This window comes from Nothobranchius furzeri, chromosome 2 (assembly GCF_043380555.1).
Source record: "Nothobranchius furzeri strain GRZ-AD chromosome 2, NfurGRZ-RIMD1, whole genome shotgun sequence".
In the NCBI taxonomy this organism is placed as follows: Eukaryota; Metazoa; Chordata; class Actinopteri; order Cyprinodontiformes; family Nothobranchiidae; genus Nothobranchius; species Nothobranchius furzeri.
In genome coordinates, this window is record NC_091742.1 from 75,002,845 (window position 1) to 75,020,613 (window position 17,769).

The window sequence follows — 17,769 nt, forward strand, 5'->3', positions numbered from 1 at the left end:
GGTTTTTATTATTTAGGGAGAGAACAAAATCCAAACCTACATTGCCCTGAGTGGGCGACGGCGGCACAGGAGTTAAGTGCTCGCCCCATAATCGGAAGGTTGCAGGTTCGAGCCCCGCTCAGTCTGTCACTGTCGTTGTGTCCTTGGGCAAGACACTTAACCCACGTTGCCTGCTGGTGGTGGTCGAAGGGACCGGTGGCGTCAGTGCTCGGCAGCCTCGCCTCTGTCAGTGCGCTCCAGGGCAGCTGTAGCTACATCGTAGCTCATCACCATCAATGTGTAAATGTGTGTGTGAATGGGTGAATGACTGATTGTGTTGTAAAGCGCCTTGGGGGGTTCCAGGACTCTAGAAGGAGCTATATCAAATACAGGCCATTTACCAAAAAGTAATTGCCCCCTTTGTTAAAAAATAACCCAACTGTGGTGTTTCACGCCTGGGTTCAATTTCTGTAGCCACCCCCAAGCCTGATTACTGCCACACCTGTTTCAATCAAGAAATCACTGAAATATGAGCTGCCTGACACAGAGAAGTAGACCAAAAGCACCTCAAAAGCTAGACATCATGCCAAGATCCAAAGAAATTCAAGAACAAATGAGAACATAAGTTATTGAGATCTATCAGTCTGGTAAAGGTTATAAAGCCATTTCTAAAGCTTTGGGACTCCAGCGAACCACAGTGAGAGCCATTATCCACAAATGGCAACAACATGGAACAGTGGTGAACCTTCCCAGGAGTGGGTGGCCGACCAAAATTACCCCAAGAGCGCAAAGACAACTCATCCGAGAGGTCACAAAAGACCCCAGGACAACTTCTAAAGAACTGCAGGCCTCACTTGCCTCAATTAAGGTCAGTGTTCACGACTCCACCATAAGAAAGAGACTGGGCAAAAATGGCCTGCGTGGCAGATTTCCAAGACACAAACCACTGTTAAGCAAAAAGAACATTAGGGCTCGTCTCAGTTTTGCTAAGAAACATCTCAATGATTGCCGAGACTTTTTGGGAAAATACCTTGTGGACTGATGAGACAAAATTTGAACTTTTTGGAAGGGAAATGTCCCGTTTCATCTGGCGTAGAAGTAACACAGCATTTCAGACAAAGAACATCATACCAACAGTAAAATATGGTGGTGGTAGTGTGATGGTCTGGGGTTGTTTTGCTGCTTCAGGAACTGGAAGGCTTGCTGTGATAAATGGAACCATGAATTCTACTGTCTACCAAAACATCCTGAAGGAGAATGTCCGGCCATCTGTTCGTCAACTAAAGCTGAAGCGATCTTGGGTGCTGCAGCAGGACAATGACTCAAAACACACCAGCAAATCCACCTCTGAATAGCTGAAGAACAACAAAATGAAGACTGGAGTGGCCTAGTCAAAGTCCTGACCTGAATCCTATTGAGATGTTATGGCATGACCTTAAAAAGGAGGTTCATGCTAGAAAACCCTCAAATAAAGCTGAATTACAACAATTCTGCAAAGATGAGTGGGCCAAAATTCCTCCAGAGCGCTGTAAAAGACTCGTAGCAAGTTATCGCAAATGCTTGATTCCAGTTATTGCTGCTAAGTGAGGCCCAACCAGTTATTAGCTTCAGGGGGCAACTACTTTTTCACACAGGGCAATAATTAAAAACCATCATTTCAAAACTGCATTTTGTGTTTACCGTAATTTCCGGACTATAGAGCGCACCTCAATATAAGCCGCACCAACAAAAAAAGGTTTTCTACACACACACACAGATGCCGCACTCGAATACAAGCCGCTGCGCATCAGCCACGTGCAGGTCTCCGGCGCACAGTGCATGTATGGCTATAACATAAGGTAATTAGACAGAAAGACGCTACACGGAGGTTTTTCGTTGCTGTTTTAAATCAACAAAACAGATATTAAACACGGGTGAACGTGACTGCAAGTATAGAAAAGAAAACCGCACTGAGAGCATTCAAATTTCTGGATGGTTATAAAATAAAAACAGAACTGACACGTTATTACCGGTAATTTGCATGTTTAGAAGAAAAGAACAGCGCTGACACAGCATTAATAAGCCCTGGATGATTAGAAAATAAAAACTGCACACAAAACATGCCTGGTTAGTAAATAAAACACACTTGCCTACCAGAAGAAGTCATTCGCTCTCATCTTCCTCTTGCGCACTAAAGCCATTAAAGTCCTCTTCTTCAGTGTCGGAGTTGAACAGCCTCAGAGGAGCTTTGTCACATACCTTTTCTGTGGCGATGTCAGTGTCGCTGTCCGTGTTGTTGTCATCATCCCCGGGCGAAGCTGGCTTGAATGAGTTCTTCCCGCTGCCGTCTCCAGCGCCAAACCATGGATGCATTCATGCCAAGCTTACGTGCGGCAGCGCTGGTTCCCTCCTTCACTGCCAGATCGATGGCCTTCAACTTAAATGCGGCGACATATGAACTCATACGTGTAGTTACCATGATGAGGGGGTACGATTTAGAAAAAAATTCTTCGTCGTGCCGGCTGCTTGCATGTGCTAAATTAAAATGAGCACTTTCTTAGATTTCCACTTTCGACTTCCACCTGTTTCACTTTCTGCTAAAGCGCCCCCTGGCAGGTGAAGGAAAATCTTCAGTAAAGCCGCATCTCATTATAAGCCGCATGGTTCAAAACGTGGGAAAACAGCAGTGGCTTATAGTCCGGAAAACACAGTACTTGTGTTATCTTTGACTAATGGTTAAATGTGTTTGATGATCAGAAACATTTTGTGTGACAAACATGCAAAAGAATAAGAAATCAGGAAGGGGGCAAATAGTTTTTCACACCACTGTAGGTCTTTTATGGTTGCTCCTCTTCTGACCCCTGATTCACATCAGACGCAGAAGCGGGACGATGTGCCGCGAAGCGCCGTGGAATGAAGAGCGATTATATTTGGCACTCTTGTTAACCTATGGTCTTGTTCACATCAGCTGCGAAGTGCGCCGAAGGTTCACGCCGTGCAGCGATCGTTCTGGCATGTGCTCTATTTTTATCGCGAGCCACTTCAGTTCTGGCTGGAAGTCAAACCAAAGCAGAAAAGGCAGGCTGGTAAATTTAACAAAATAAAGACATTTTTCTAATTAAAACACTGCGATTGATAAAAGTGATAAGGAGAGATACCACAGGTCATTCCTTCATACATCTGTAACATTTCACTACAAGTATCACCACCGACATGTGCAATATTACTACTACTATTGTTTATTATGTGCAATAATGATCTTGATTATCTTAATTTACAATTATAATCTTGTACGACATCTTTTGTGTTCTACTGCTGCTATCCTCTGTCCTTGAGCTGTTGCAATAATGCAATTTCCCCTCTGAGGGACAAATAAAGGTATTCTTATTCTTTGCTTCTGCAAGTTTGTCATATTGCTTATGTCTTTTCCAGTTAGTTCCAGTAAATTTCCTGAATCTTTTGAATCTATCTCTAGCATAAAATAACTTTTAATTTTCCTTTATAATAACTTTTTTGACTAAATGTCTCTTTATCTCCATCCTAAGGAACATGGATGTCTTTCATCTTGGTTCGGCGATCTCACCCCGTAACAACACCCAGCATTTGAAGCCTAAGCACACCAACGTAGTCTTCCTCAAGACCCACAAAACAGCTGGCACCACCGTGCAAAACATGCTATTTCGCTTTTGTGAGCGCAACGGCCTGACAATGGCATTACCAAGCTGGAGGTGTGATCATCAGTTTTGCTACCCACAGTTCTTCTCCTCTCAATTTGTCCACCCAAACACGTTACCAGCAAACATGATTTCAAACCACATGCGATTCAATGAGAACGAACTGAAACGCTTGATGCCATACAATACAAAATACATAACTATTCTGAGAGAGCCAGCTTCCACGTTTGAATCTTTGTTCACTTACTACAGTGCCCATGCTGAGGCATTCAGGAGGGTCCCCGGTGGCTCTTTGGAGGCATTCCTAGCAGACCCCTTACGGTACTATCAGCGGGGAGGAGGAAATGACATGTACGCACGTAACACTTTGACCTTTGACTTGGGCGGAGACAAAGATCGGCCATCAACAGATGTGGCCTATGCAAAAGCCTTTGTAGAAGAAGTGGAGAGAGTTTTCTCCTTGGTGATGATTTCTGAGTATTTTGATGAATCTCTAGTTCTTCTCCGTCATCTCCTCTCGTGGGATTTGGAGGACATTCTGTATGTGAAACTTAATATGCGAACAGAGAGGTCGAAGAAGAGTCTTTCACCGGGTCTTCGTGAAAAGATTCGTGCCTGGAATTCCATAGATACACATCTTTATGACTACTTTAACGCCTCATTCTGGGTAAAACTGTCCAAACTGGGTTTAGATTACGTGGCAAAGGAAGTGAGTCTTCTTCAACAGGCTCAGGAGAGGCTCATGAATAGTTGTTTTAATGGAACGCTGCCTGTTCCCCTTAAAGCTTCGGAGATCAAAAACAAAGAACTTCGACCCTGGCAGCCAAATGAAAATGTTGACATACTTGGTTACGAGCTCCCATCAAATATCAGCTCTGAGGCAAAGAGACGCTGCCTGAAGTACATCTTGCCAGAGGTCCCATACACAACCAAGCTTCTTTATTCCCAGATACGACAAAGATTTCGAAATTAAACACCACAAAAATCAAACACAACAGACTATTCACAAAACTCCAGCTCGTTATTTTCAGGTTCACTGCAATCTATGACTGCTGTTCAACACTCTGGCCTCCGCTTCAACAAGAAAGTCTAATTCTACACCAAAGCCTGGTTGTTGGAGGACAAAGGTGGGACATTTGTATATGTGAATGTATGCAACCCTGTGACAGCATAAGTCTAATCATTGTGACCTACAAGACAGAAAAAGCTGTTCACATCCAGTCTTCCTGGTCAATGAATGACCCAGTGTTTGGTAACTGTACAGCCAGTGTCAACTGGGTTGGTTAGTCCTTTGAAAGTATGCAGGCCCAGAATTTGGACACAGCCACTTGTGTTGCTGGCTAATGGATAAGGTGTGAGAATTTGGTACACGTCAGTACTAATGATCTGTTCAAATGTTCTGTAACCAAAAATTTAAATAAGAATACATATACCATTACACCCTTAATAGTAATACAAGCAGAGGCTCCACACCGCCCGGATAGCCCCAGTCGGCTCCAGCCTGGCCCGGTTGATTCCACGCATCCTTGCTTAGGAATGCCAGGAATGCAGTCAGAGACGTTCTCAGCTCCTAGGTAATCAGCATGATAATGCATTTCGAATGCCTTAAGCCCATGTAGGCTGACTCGGCCCACCAATTGGAGGCTTCCCTTAACACTGTGCGACTTTTTCACTCGTAGCACTCAGCTTCAGCTCAAACTGTATGACTTCCTTGGAGGGCAGATCTCACAAGTCATGTGCTCACACTGTACGACCCAGTTCTCGGATGCGACCTGACTGCTCACACTCTACGTCTGGTAGCAACACGTCGGCCCTAAAAATATGCTTAAAATAGCAGCTTTTACACAACACATCGGACTTTTTTGTCTTGTTTTGCCTGTTGTCCTTCGGGAGTGCTGCCACACAGGGATTTATGGGGGTTGGATGAGGAAAACGGAATAAAGAAAGTAAATCTGTGTTTTGTGATCAGTTTAATTTGACATGAACACAACAAACACGCTTTCTTGACAATCTTTGTGAGTAAAAAAACGTGTAGAAATAAAAACGAACAACGTGTTATTAGGGAAATAGCGGGTGAGCGGTGTTGATGCATGAATGCGCATGCGCCGTGAGCGGTTCTGGTACTTTTTGGGTCGCAGCTGCTCGCTGGGCCGCTTCAACCCTCACGAGGAACGAGCAAAATATCAAACACTCCAGAAGTCCGTGCGAGCTCACTATTGCTGATCAGTAGCTGGTCACGTGTTGTTAATCGCCTCTTGTAACCCCCCTGTATACTCCACGACGCTCAGCGCAAAACTCGCCCCGATCTTGTGGATTCTCGCACGAGTGGAAAATCGGCTCAAAAAAGTGAAATGTTGCACAGTGTGCTCCCGGCTTAGTGGGAGGCATGACTTTGAGCTGGCCTATCAGTCAGCAGTGGGTGTGTTGGCTCTGGTCAGCCTGAAGCAGACCACCTCAGGAAGAGGGCTGAAAAGCAGTCTGGTTGCACCCTGAATGCATGCAAGCTATGCTAATGTGGGCACTCGCTATCCTAATGTGGGCACTCTCTTTGCTATCCAGACCATGCAGAGCCGATGCTGGTGGGAAAGGGACAAAAGAGATCAGTTGTTGCACCTGCAAAGATGGTTGTGAGTTCACCTTCAACCATTAAACACAAAAGTACAAAAATATTTCTTTTCTTTACATTGTCCAAAACCATAGGCAATTTGGGAATAGAGCAGAAAAGTTTTGGGAAAAAATTTAATTGTGAATTTGATACAGGAAAAATACACTTGGAAAAAGGACCAAATATGCAGATGCCCTGCTCTGTCAGTTCAAGCACAAGGCTTCCGTAACCCAGCCACCCCACTCCCTATTTGGCAGTAGCTGTCACTGCTGTCACATTTTTATAATAAATGATAAGTGGCCCACACTTGAATAGCGCTTTTCAGAGTCAGAGGACCTGACGCACACAGCCAGCTTTACACTATAATGTATCCTTCATCCATTCACACGCTGATGATGATGAGCTACAATGTAGCCACAGCTGCCCTGCGGCTCACTGACAGAGGCAAGGCTTTTGAGCACAGGCTCTGTCAGTCCCTCTGACCACCACCTGCAGGGTGGGTTAAGTGTCTTGCCCAAGAGCAAAAGAGCAGAATTCACTATAGGGAGCCAGGATTGAACCTGCAACCTTCCAATTGGACAACCAGCTCTACCTCTTGAGCTACTGCAGTCCTTAACCTGGGGTAACCCCTGGATGTGTAAAACACTTGACACACCAGATCCTGACTGAGTTAGTAGCACTGCAGGAACCCCACAACACAGTAAGACCTCCCATTTTTACCATGACTCAGAGAGAGACCGAGCACACATTCAGGGAAAGAACCTGTGCTTCCTTAGCATTTCACCTCCTTTGTTTCAATTTCACAGCCTGTAATCCTAGCTGTCGCAAACTAGTGAGGCACCTCCCTCCACTTATAGTAAGTCACCAACGTTTTGTTATCATACTCCGTTTTGCCTTGGTTCATTAACCGTAGTCTGTTAAACACTTACTGTCAAAATCAAATTTAAATATTGACTTGTGTGTTTCCACATCAACTCCTATGTGCTAAGGTTACACAGCTGTACATTTGCCTGAAGGTCATTGTCAAGCAGCATAAAGCTCCTTAATCTAATCCAAAAAGGACGTATAGATAAAACAACTGGAATATTTCTCAAAGCTTAGTGAGGCTGTGAACCCACTGCCATCCTTTACAGTCAAAACAGACTAAATTATTCCTGCCCTTGTTTACAGTAATATGGGGTGGCAATATGTAACTTGAAGGCTAATGTAAAAATGATGAATGTAATGATAAAGTGCATGTGTGAGCCTAATGTTGTTTTGACAGCCCTAATGATGTGCCAGTGTCAGTATTGAGATATTAGGCTTTAAGTTGTTGTTGCTGTTTTTTTCTTGTTTGAGTGAGTTTGTATCATGATGGTGAACATGACTGGAGAACTTGGTCGCAGTCAGGGCTACTACAGAGGGGATTTGACTACTTTGAAACTTTACATTATGTTCTATGAAGGCACCATAACCTGAACTAACAAGTGTGAGGAACAGAACAAAGATAAAATGAGAAAAAATAAACTCAAAATCAAATAGTGACAGTATTTCATATGTGTAATGTCACATTTTCTCAATTATTCTCCACCTAATAAAAGCTGAAAAAAAATTACTATAGCTAGCTAATAATCCAGGTTATCTCAGGGGTGAACTGTTCTTTCACACACTCATAGCATGATGCAAATGTTGGTCTTAAAACAAAATTTGTGTTAATCCCCAACTACAACCAACAGCTCCTACTAATTAAAGTGGGAGAGGAAATGGGCCTTTATAAAACATATAACACTAACTGAAACCCTGGCCCTGCCTTTCCATCGAATGCTTAATCATCCTGTAACATTGGCACAGTGTAATACGCAGCAAATAGCCGTTAAGCCCAACTTATACTTCTTCATCAGCTGAGTTGCAGAGTCGTCATATGCACGGGTGCAGGCGCGCAGATAGGGTAGGGGATGGGGGGATCAGTCCCCCCAGATTCAGATCGACCCCAATCCATCCCCCGCACTAAGGCCAGAAAGAAAACAAAATCTGAGGTTGTAAATCTATCAATCAATCAATCAAAGATACTTTGTTAATCCCAGAGGGAAATTGGAGTTTCAGTACACACAATTCAGAGATCAGACATACATACATAGGCATAGACACATGACAAGAATTGGTGACTGTAGTCATTCGCAACCCTGAGTCGCGCTACCTTAATAGAGATAAGAGGGTTACATGAGGATTGGTTCAGATGGAGGGAACAAAAGGCACTTCAGAGTTACCCTCCACCGGGAAGGCAGCTTTCCTCTGCAAAAAAAAACAAAACACCTCAAACATATATGCAACAGACTTCAGACATTACACAACATAAGTGTCCCCTAGATGGGGTGGTGGGTTGGGACTATCCCTACTTCAGTTCCTGCCACGATAGAAGCAGCACATGTCACCTCAGTGTGGATAGGGGGAGGAGCATTGAGGGTTGGAGGGTTGCAGTGACCCTGGAATGTTTCAGCAGCCTTCCCGCAGTCCCACCCGGGCTGGAATAGGAGACAGAGTTGAGTTGCCATAGCGAAGGCACATTCTACATATCTTCTGAGGGGGGAGTTTTCGTTGTAGCCTTGCAGGCTCAAGGGCGCCAGATTCCAATTAGAATTTGTTTTGGGGCCAGACAGAGATAATTTCCTCTCTGTCTTACAGTTTGTTGGTCCTCAGCCTCTCAAAATCCCAATAATGGACATTAAACTATCCCAATCCGTGCTGATTTGTCCACTCTATCCTTGATGGCATCCATCTTCTGTGCCAGTGAATGAATCTCGACCAAAGTTCCAAGCTTATGATTCATCTAGACAATTATGTGAGTCTGTGAATTCACAGCACGGTGCAATCCATCTCTGAGCTCGGGGATCAGACCAATATTCCTCGACAGCTCGTTAATTTTTACCGGTAAGCCAGGTAGCCTCCAATGCCAATCAGCAGGAAACCCGACACCAACACCATGAATATCCACACATACCTAGATCATAGTTGTGCCTGTTTTACTGTCATTTTGAAGGATTATTATTTAAATGTGTGTTTTTACTACATTATGAGTAGAAATGCTAATAAAAACTCCCAATTATACAAACAAGTGAAACTGGAAAAATTAGAATCTGGTGCAAAGTCAAATTTATTTATGTCATTCAACTAGACAGAGAGACTAAAGGCTCAGGAACCCTTTGCAGGTGTTTTCTATTTGTAATTATAAATTTTAGTTGATTTGGGTTTTGTTTCATATCACACAGTGACATTTGAATAATTAAAATGCATTTTTTTATTAAAAGCTTTAGTTTACAGTAATAACCATGTCTAATGTTTGATTCTCTGTCTCATCATTTTAATTAAAAGTTTTACTTTGAGAGCACATTTTCCTGATCTATTAAAATGTGATTAATTTAGATTAATTAATTACAAAGCCTGTAATTAATTAGATTAAAATTTTTAATCAAGTCCCAGCCCTAATTATAAGACATGGAAGAAGTTCATATTGATTTAAGAAATAATTCTTGAATTTAGCAATTGATTCGAGCTGGAGTTCTTCCTTCTGTGAAGGCAGACAGATGGGACATTGGGGAAATAAAGTTATTGTTTATCTTTCAGACTAGCAGTCTGTTAATCCCAGCTGGTGTGAAGCCAGACTCATTTAAAAGAAACACATGCAATGTTGTGTCTCCTTTCTGATCAGATGTTGAACAGATGGTGAAAGGTCAGGCTGTACCTAAATTGACCATTGCTGGACGCTACACTGTACTTGGAGTAGGCGTGGCCCAACCCGGAAGTGGGTGTGGTTTACATCAATACATCATTTTAAGTCTGAAATTGATATGAATTGATCAGAAGTTGCTATGTGTATTGTTTATTTAAAAACTATTTACAGAGCAGCCTCAGAATTTATATTAAATGTTTCTGATCAAAATAGTAAAAAACTATTGCAGAACAAGTTTTTCAATAAAATCAGAACATTAATATCTAAGTGCATGAATTAATACATCTGAACTCATGCAGTAGGAACTGGTAAGCATGAAATACTAGAACCAGACACAACTTTTTTTTATTTGAATTTGATTATTTAAATTATAATTTGATTCAGTCTCAGCTGAAGTACCTTCTGTATCACTCATTGTATGAGAGAGAGAGAGAGAGAGAGAGAGAGAGAGAGAGAGAGAGAGAGAGAGAGAGAGAGAACCCGAGCGGAGCAGAGGCAGTGACCGACGTTTTCATCTCTGTCTAGTCAAATGCACCACATACAGTAAGTTATGAAAAAAGTTAATTTAAATATTAAACCGAAAAAGAGGCGAGTCGAAGAAAACTTAGAGAGTACTGAAGAAACGTGAGCAACAGTGAAGCAAGCACACAGAGATCCGTTACCATTACCATTACCATTACCATTTTATTTATAAAGCGCATTCAACATGGCATTACAACCAGACAAGGCGCTGTACATTAAAAGATTACAGTTAATTAACACGTACAGAATGACATTTAAAGCATAGTTTATAAAAAAAAAAAAAAAAAAAAATGAAAACAAGAAAATAATAGAACTAACAGTCGTAAAACACTAAAAACACAAAAGGAATGTGAAACAACAGATAAAAACATATGAAAGAACCACAGTAATACAGATGTTAATTATAGTTCATTCTATTGTAGAAAGAATGCAGATGTCGAAAGTGGTCCATGACTATGTATTATATGCAAGGTTGAAGTAGTGAGTTTTCATGCGAGATTTAAAAATGCTAATTACTGTCTGTGTGTGTGCGTGGATGGGCCGGACGCGGACTGAGCTCCCGGCTGCAGAGTTTTGTGTTTAGGGAGGGGCAGGCGCTCTATGTGACTGGCCAATCACAGAGCTTGAAGACAGTCAGTTACCCAATGAGAATTTTCCTTCAGCATGATTACCGATATTAACGAGTTTTACTCGTTTCATGCTCGTATTTGTCAAAAATGCTTTAACTGTACCGGATACTCATCTGAAATGAGTATGCGGCTCATTCCTAGTAAATGACACATAAATAGTGCCAACGGTAATATTTTGTCATATGCTGTGTCTACCTTTGTTCTCAAAGGTTTAAAATAGCATGGTATGGAAACTTTTAAAGCTAGAATTGAATAGAATAAACTTTATTGCAGTTGCTCAGTGGAACTAAATTGCAGGTGGTCCACCAGCAACATTGCACAGGACATCACAAGAGATAAGATAAAAAATGATACACAAAGACTAATAATATACATAGGGTAAAAGGTTTTGAATGCAAAATAAATGACCCAGGGAGAAAGCTGTTGCTGTGCCTAGCGTGATCTAAAGTAGCTCTGTTCTGAGTCAACAGGTTGAACAGGTGGTGGGCAGATGGGGTCTCCATGTATCGCCTTGATCTTTTTTAGGTATCAGGATCTGGAGATGACCTCTAGAGAGGGCAGGGGTCAGCATTTCTGGGCTGTGTTTATGACTCTCTGCATGGCCTTCCTGTTCCTTGATCCTAGATACCAAACACTCAGCGAGTATGTGAAGGTACTCTCCACAGAGCATTTACAGAGGTCAAGCAGCAGCTTCTGGTCCAGGCCACACCTCCTCAGAATGTGGAGCAAGTGCTGGTCTTTCTTCATCAGGGCCCTGATGTTGGCAGACCAAGAAAGTTTAGCAGAAGTGGTGGTACCCAAGAACCTGATAGAGGGCACACACTGCACATATTCTCTGTTAAGATGAGAGGGGCGTGTTTGAGGCTGTGTCTCCTGAAGTCCAGTAGGATTCTTTAGTTTTCTGTAGACTCAGGTTATCACTGAGCGCCACGTGGTCAGGTTACTGATCTCTGCCCTGTACGCCATCTCGTCACCTATTGTGATGAGCGACACTGTAGAAATGCTTGCTGTTAGTATACATGATAAAGTGTGTTTTCTGCCCTTGTTGCACACTTGACATGCTGGTGGAGACTGGGAGGAACAGCCTTTAACCCTCTCAGGCTCAAAACAAGTTTTGATAAAAGGATGAACAACTAAGTCCTTCAGGGGAACTTCTGAGTCAAAAATGCTCATGAAATACGTATGTGGAGTAACCAGGTAGGTAGGTTTTAACGTTGCAAATCTGCAACTCCTGCCTCTAGAGGATTAATCATGCCTAATTAATGTCTGGGTGTGCCCACCGCCGTTGTTTGGTTAGCACATGATAAAGATGGTCAATTGCTAGTATTGGCATCTGGTGGAACCAAGACCCCACAATGCGGGTCTGAAATTGAGGCCAATGCGGAAGTGAAATAAATTGCAGCTCCACCCTCATCCGCTGGGGGCTCGTGTCAGAAGCGAGCAAATCCTCATTGACTCCCATGTTAAAAATGCCAATTTCACAGCAGAAATAAACATGTTTACAGCTTGGTACCAAAACATGTTGTAGGTTTAAATGATCTAGTTTACACTCATGACAACTCTGAGGGGGGTGAATGTTTTGTCACTCTTCTGTTTAAGTGTATTAAAAGCCTAAAATTCTGTATAATTGATGAGCATCAGACCCACGTGACCGCAGAGCTAGCTCCGGGGAAAGGCCTCAGTAGAGCCTCGATCTGGCCTGGAAATTGTTCCGCGATTTTTGGTCTCTGAACTTAGATATTAGTTGTAGCGTTTGTGTGTTCTTTTTTGGATGGTACTTGTGCAATCATTGGACAAAATGACTTGCTGTGGTAGAAATTGCACTAATAGAGCGTCCAAGGAGTCTCCACTTCATTTTTTTCGGTAAGTAAAATTATATTTATGTATTTTAGGTCACTGCCACTTTTGCACTAGCTAAGCTTATCAAAGTAGCGAGCTAACTACCATTTTAACATGTACTGTTTAGAGTAGAAGGAGTTACCGCTCATCTGGGAAAGGTGCTGGATCAAAAAGTGGAATAAACAAAATAAGAATCCGCTCACTTCAATCTGCGATGTAGGAGTTTATTGGTCAAGCTTTCGGTCAGAGACCTTCATCAGGCGCATATCTGACCGCTGTGGCTCCTGTCTTCTCAAGCTTCTGCAGCACCTGTCTGCTGCGCGGGCTGACCGCTTGTGGAGCTCTCAGACTCGGAGAGAGACCTGACCACAGAAATACTGCAGCTCGGTGAGTTGGTTGATAGTGCTTGATGTTAGTCTCCAGAAGTCTGTTTGCCATCAGATAAACTCACTCGTTTTTTTTTTTTTTTTTTTTTTTTTTTTTTTGCATATTTGTAGAATAGTTGTGGTGGGGAGCGACTAAATAATTAATTTGTCCACAAAGAGCTGCGACCGGGTGCCCTGTTTTCATGGGAAGTAGTGCAGTTTAATAAAATCGAAATTAGTTAATAAAATTGATTATTAAAATGTTCATATCCTATCCAATAAGTTTATAGACTCAAATGTTTCGTTTGATATATTTTTTTTATAAAATATGCATTTTGTATTACTCTTTATCCTAATTTTAGACCTTTTACTACAGGTCATGATAAGCTATTAAGTATTTTAAACCCATATGCTTAAGTAGTTCTTTGTATAAAGTTTTCCTCTAGGTGATCCAGAGAGGCTTGACCTTTGGGTAAGCAACCAAAGAAGAGAGTGCTGGACTCCCAATTCACACTCCCGCTTGTGCAGTGAACACTTTGAGAGTCATCACTTCACCACGGACTCCAGGGTACAAACACATTATTTCATATTTTGGTTAAGATTGATAAAAATTGAAGCATTAGCTGTATAATAGACAGATGTTACATTGCTGTGTAACAAAAACAAAAATTCCCCCTCCCTTGAACTGTCTGTGACTGAGGCTGTTTAGATGGGGAAACAATCACGTTATTAATTTCCATATAATTCTATGGATATTTATTCTGATAAACAAATAAAAATTTTATCAGTCTTTAATATGTATCTTTATGTATTGGGATGAATGAAAAATATTCATGTTAAACTAAAACGTTAGGCATTTAAGGAGAAATTAACAAAATAATAAACATTCTACTGGTGTCAAGTAAATCAAACTGTAATTAAAATGTATGTTTTCAAAGTCTGGATTCTGGATAAGATCTAACAACATATTCTTTATAAATAACAAACATTCTCCACATGGCTTTTACACACACACACACACACACACACACACACACACACACACACACACACACACACGCATGCATGCACGCAAGCACGCACAAGCACACACACACAGTGCTCTGGTGTACCAGTGGGTTTTTGAGATACAGAAATTGACCTTGTCTGATGTGTGTGTATATGTGAATCTCTTTTATTATTTTATTTTAGGGGAGACTTTGCCTGAAGGACACAGCTGTACCTACAATCTTCTCTTCCTTTAAAGAGCAAGTCACCCCCAAATCAACTATTTTTTTCTGATAAACTATATAAATGCGTGTCTAATCGTGCTGCAGACATGTGAAGTCAATAGTTTAGCACTTCAGTGCATTTTAGTTAAAATTTAAATTTTCTGCCTGAAACGGTCAGTGTTGTGCCGTTGTCAGGTAAAAACTCTTCACTGCATTTGAATTTAAATCTGCCACCGCTATTGGCTAAGAGGTATGCTATGATGTAAACTGGTACATTATGATGTCACAATGTCGTGAGTGTGTGTGTATTTGTTAGTGGCTCCACCCTCTCGGTCTGCTAGGCAACAGCATTTATTGCATTTTTCAAACATGAAGTGGGAGTGGAGTACACTTCTTGTAAGGGGTGACTTGCTCTTTAAGGTCAAAAAACATCTTCCAAGAAGGAAAGTACAGGTAAGTAGGAATGACAAGGTAAGTGACAACCCCATTGGTTTTGTAAATAGTTTTGAGAAGGTTGCAGATGTAGATGTAGGGGAAGACAGTGCCATGAAAGTTGCTGTTGATCTGAGCAATATAATGATGTGTGAAGACTCACCTCAAGAGGTCTTTGTTACTCAAAATGTAACACATGATGACATTCCTCTGCAAGCAGTTGAGTGTGATACTGCTCATTTTGGTCACAGTGTTCAACACCAGAATGACTCAGACTCTAGTCAGTTTAACGCTCTGCCATTACAGCCAAATAGTGTCCTTGTCACAATCTGCCCCTGCCTCCCTGACTGTGTCTCTCCCCTGCCTGATTAGTCTTTATTGTTCTCACCTGCCCCGTGTTAATCCGCCCATGTGTTCCTGATTTTCCCCTGTGTATTTATACCTCCCTTCTTGTATCAATCTTTGTCGGATCATTGTTTGTTGTCAGCATTGTTTTTGTTCTGCCGTTCCCGCTCTGACATTAAAACTACTTTTATTTCATCCGTGCCTGCATTCCTGCCTCCTGATCTGCTCCACCACACATGGTCCGCCGCCATCCACACACTCAACGTGACAATCCTGAGTGACCATTGCTATCAAATCACAGAGTCTCGCAAATCGCTTAAAAGGAGAGTTCTGAAAAGGTACGTGCAGTTCAGAAAAAGCTTAGATTGCAATCCCAGAAGACAAGGAGATTGAAGGCAAGAATTTCTTTTTTGAAAAGTGTCACCAAAATTCTTCAGAAGAAACTTCTAATATCAACTGAATGTGCCTCTCTTCTTGATGGTTTGGATGGTGTTCCAAAAGAGTTGTTTCAGAAAATAAATCAGAAGAAAAGATCATCTTTTTCTAAAAACTTGATTCATTTTGCAACTACACTGCATTTTTACTCTCCTAAGGCTTATGACTATGCTAGAGAACACTTTCACTTCATTTAGTGCTTCATTTAATCAGCCCTTTGCAGCAACATCTGCTGGTGTGAGTTGGAACATGGCAGCTAAGTCATCATAATAAACTTCATGTCAAACCTGTGCAATAAATAGGCCTAAGTGGATTGTGTGTTTCATGCGGTCCCTTTGAATGCATTTGTGGATTATGCTGATGTCCACATTATATAGGCTACTACATGGGATTTACACAAGCACATTAGGTGGGATGCCAGTGATCCAAATTTTTTTAACATGGTATTTTTATTATTTTTCTAACAATCATTTTTAACAAAACATTGAAACAGCCCAAACAGCATAAAACAAGACCCCCACCCCGCTACGCTGGACCAAACTCAAAGAGGAAAATAGACATAAAACAAATTCCAAAGAAACACTCAAACAAAATATAAATACGATCTTAACACAGCACACACACACACACACCAGTCACACTGGGCTCCCCCGGAAGCCTCTGTGTAATTTGTACCCTGTCACTCTCCACCCATTTTAAGGTGATGTCATGAGAGGTCAGGTAACTGAGGAAATACTCTAGTGAAAAATGAATGACCATCTCACTTTAGTGCATATATCAATTCCAGGACAACTGGGAGTGTGGCTAACTCTCCCACCACAGTTATGTAACGCCCTTCAGAATCTTTATGCTCACTTGAAATGATCAATTGTAAATGATTATCAATTATGATCACGACCCGTCTCGATTTAGAGTTGAAAGTTGACTGAAACACCCGACCAGACAATTTTTTTTCTTAAAATGAGACTCATGTGCTGAACAGGTATGCGTCTCCTGTAAAAAGGCAATGTCTGATTTCAACTGTTTTAAATGAGCCATGACCTTCCAATATTTGAAAGTATTATTAAGGAATTTAACATTCCAGCTCACACATCAGGCACCCGCGTGTTTGTCATTGGACCTACATGAAAAGTGTCACATATGAAACCTGAACCGAGGGAGACATCATATGCTAAATCCATGGCACATAACAAACAGGATTGCATTCATTCTTTCGTTCTTCCAGGGCCCCATGGTCTGGTGTCGGTAATAGATCTGCTCAGGCTCCCACATTGGCTCGGGATCATGTGCCTGCTGATGATGTCACACTACAGAAAATGTACTTGGCTTTCATGGATACACTTTGGAAAGAGTTCAGCAGTTTTGTTAATAAATTCTGACCGCGTGTATGTTTGCTTTTTAACAGTAATTTGTTAATAAAACACCAAATTGTCTTTGTTTTGTAAAGAACTACATAAAACCAACATCAGAATGCCAGTTCTTATATGTGAACATTTTTAAATGTACGTATTTACATACTTAGCAGCCATTTCCGTTTGGATAAATGTGACATTCTTCTGTTTATTTCCTTAGTTTTTATGTAAATGAATCCATTCATTCATTCAAAATGTTGCTTGCTATTTGTTCATTAAAGTTATTTTATTTATTTTGCCCCATTTAATCAAAATCAAGAGCTGCTGAGGGTCTTTGTTTATCAGTTGATATATTTGCTTTTATTTAACATTTCCTTTGGCAGTTCAAACATATTTTCCCCAACAAGTGTTGGTTTTTGGACTGCAGGACTACAACCGTTAATTAGTTTGGACCAGTCAAATTCATTTTCAGCGTGCTAATGTAACTTTTACAGATGTGGTATCATAACTTGCATAAGTCTTATGTTCAGCCAATCATCTACTGTAACGTCATCTGCAGACACAGGACCCTGAGCTGATCCGAGGCTGACACCAGATGGGCGTGACTTAATGATCAGCTGTTACTTTGTGTTTCATTTGCTCGCATCGAACTGGGCAAAAGAGCTTTCGTTCACTCTGCTCCTTCTGCATGGAACA

The 17,769-nt window shown here is 41.5% G+C and overlaps 1 protein-coding gene across 1 annotated transcript; it reads left to right on the plus strand.

Annotated features, from left to right (window-relative positions):
* The first annotated feature begins 3,230 nt into the window (after positions 1–3,230).
* Positions 3,231–4,978, plus strand: LOC107377037 (galactose-3-O-sulfotransferase 3). The gene has a single exon (XM_054748585.2). The coding sequence runs from the start codon at positions 3,508–3,510 to the stop codon at positions 4,603–4,605; it is 1,098 nt and encodes a 365-aa protein (XP_054604560.2). The 5' UTR covers positions 3,231–3,507; the 3' UTR covers positions 4,606–4,978.
* The last annotated feature ends 12,791 nt before the right edge of the window (positions 4,979–17,769 follow it).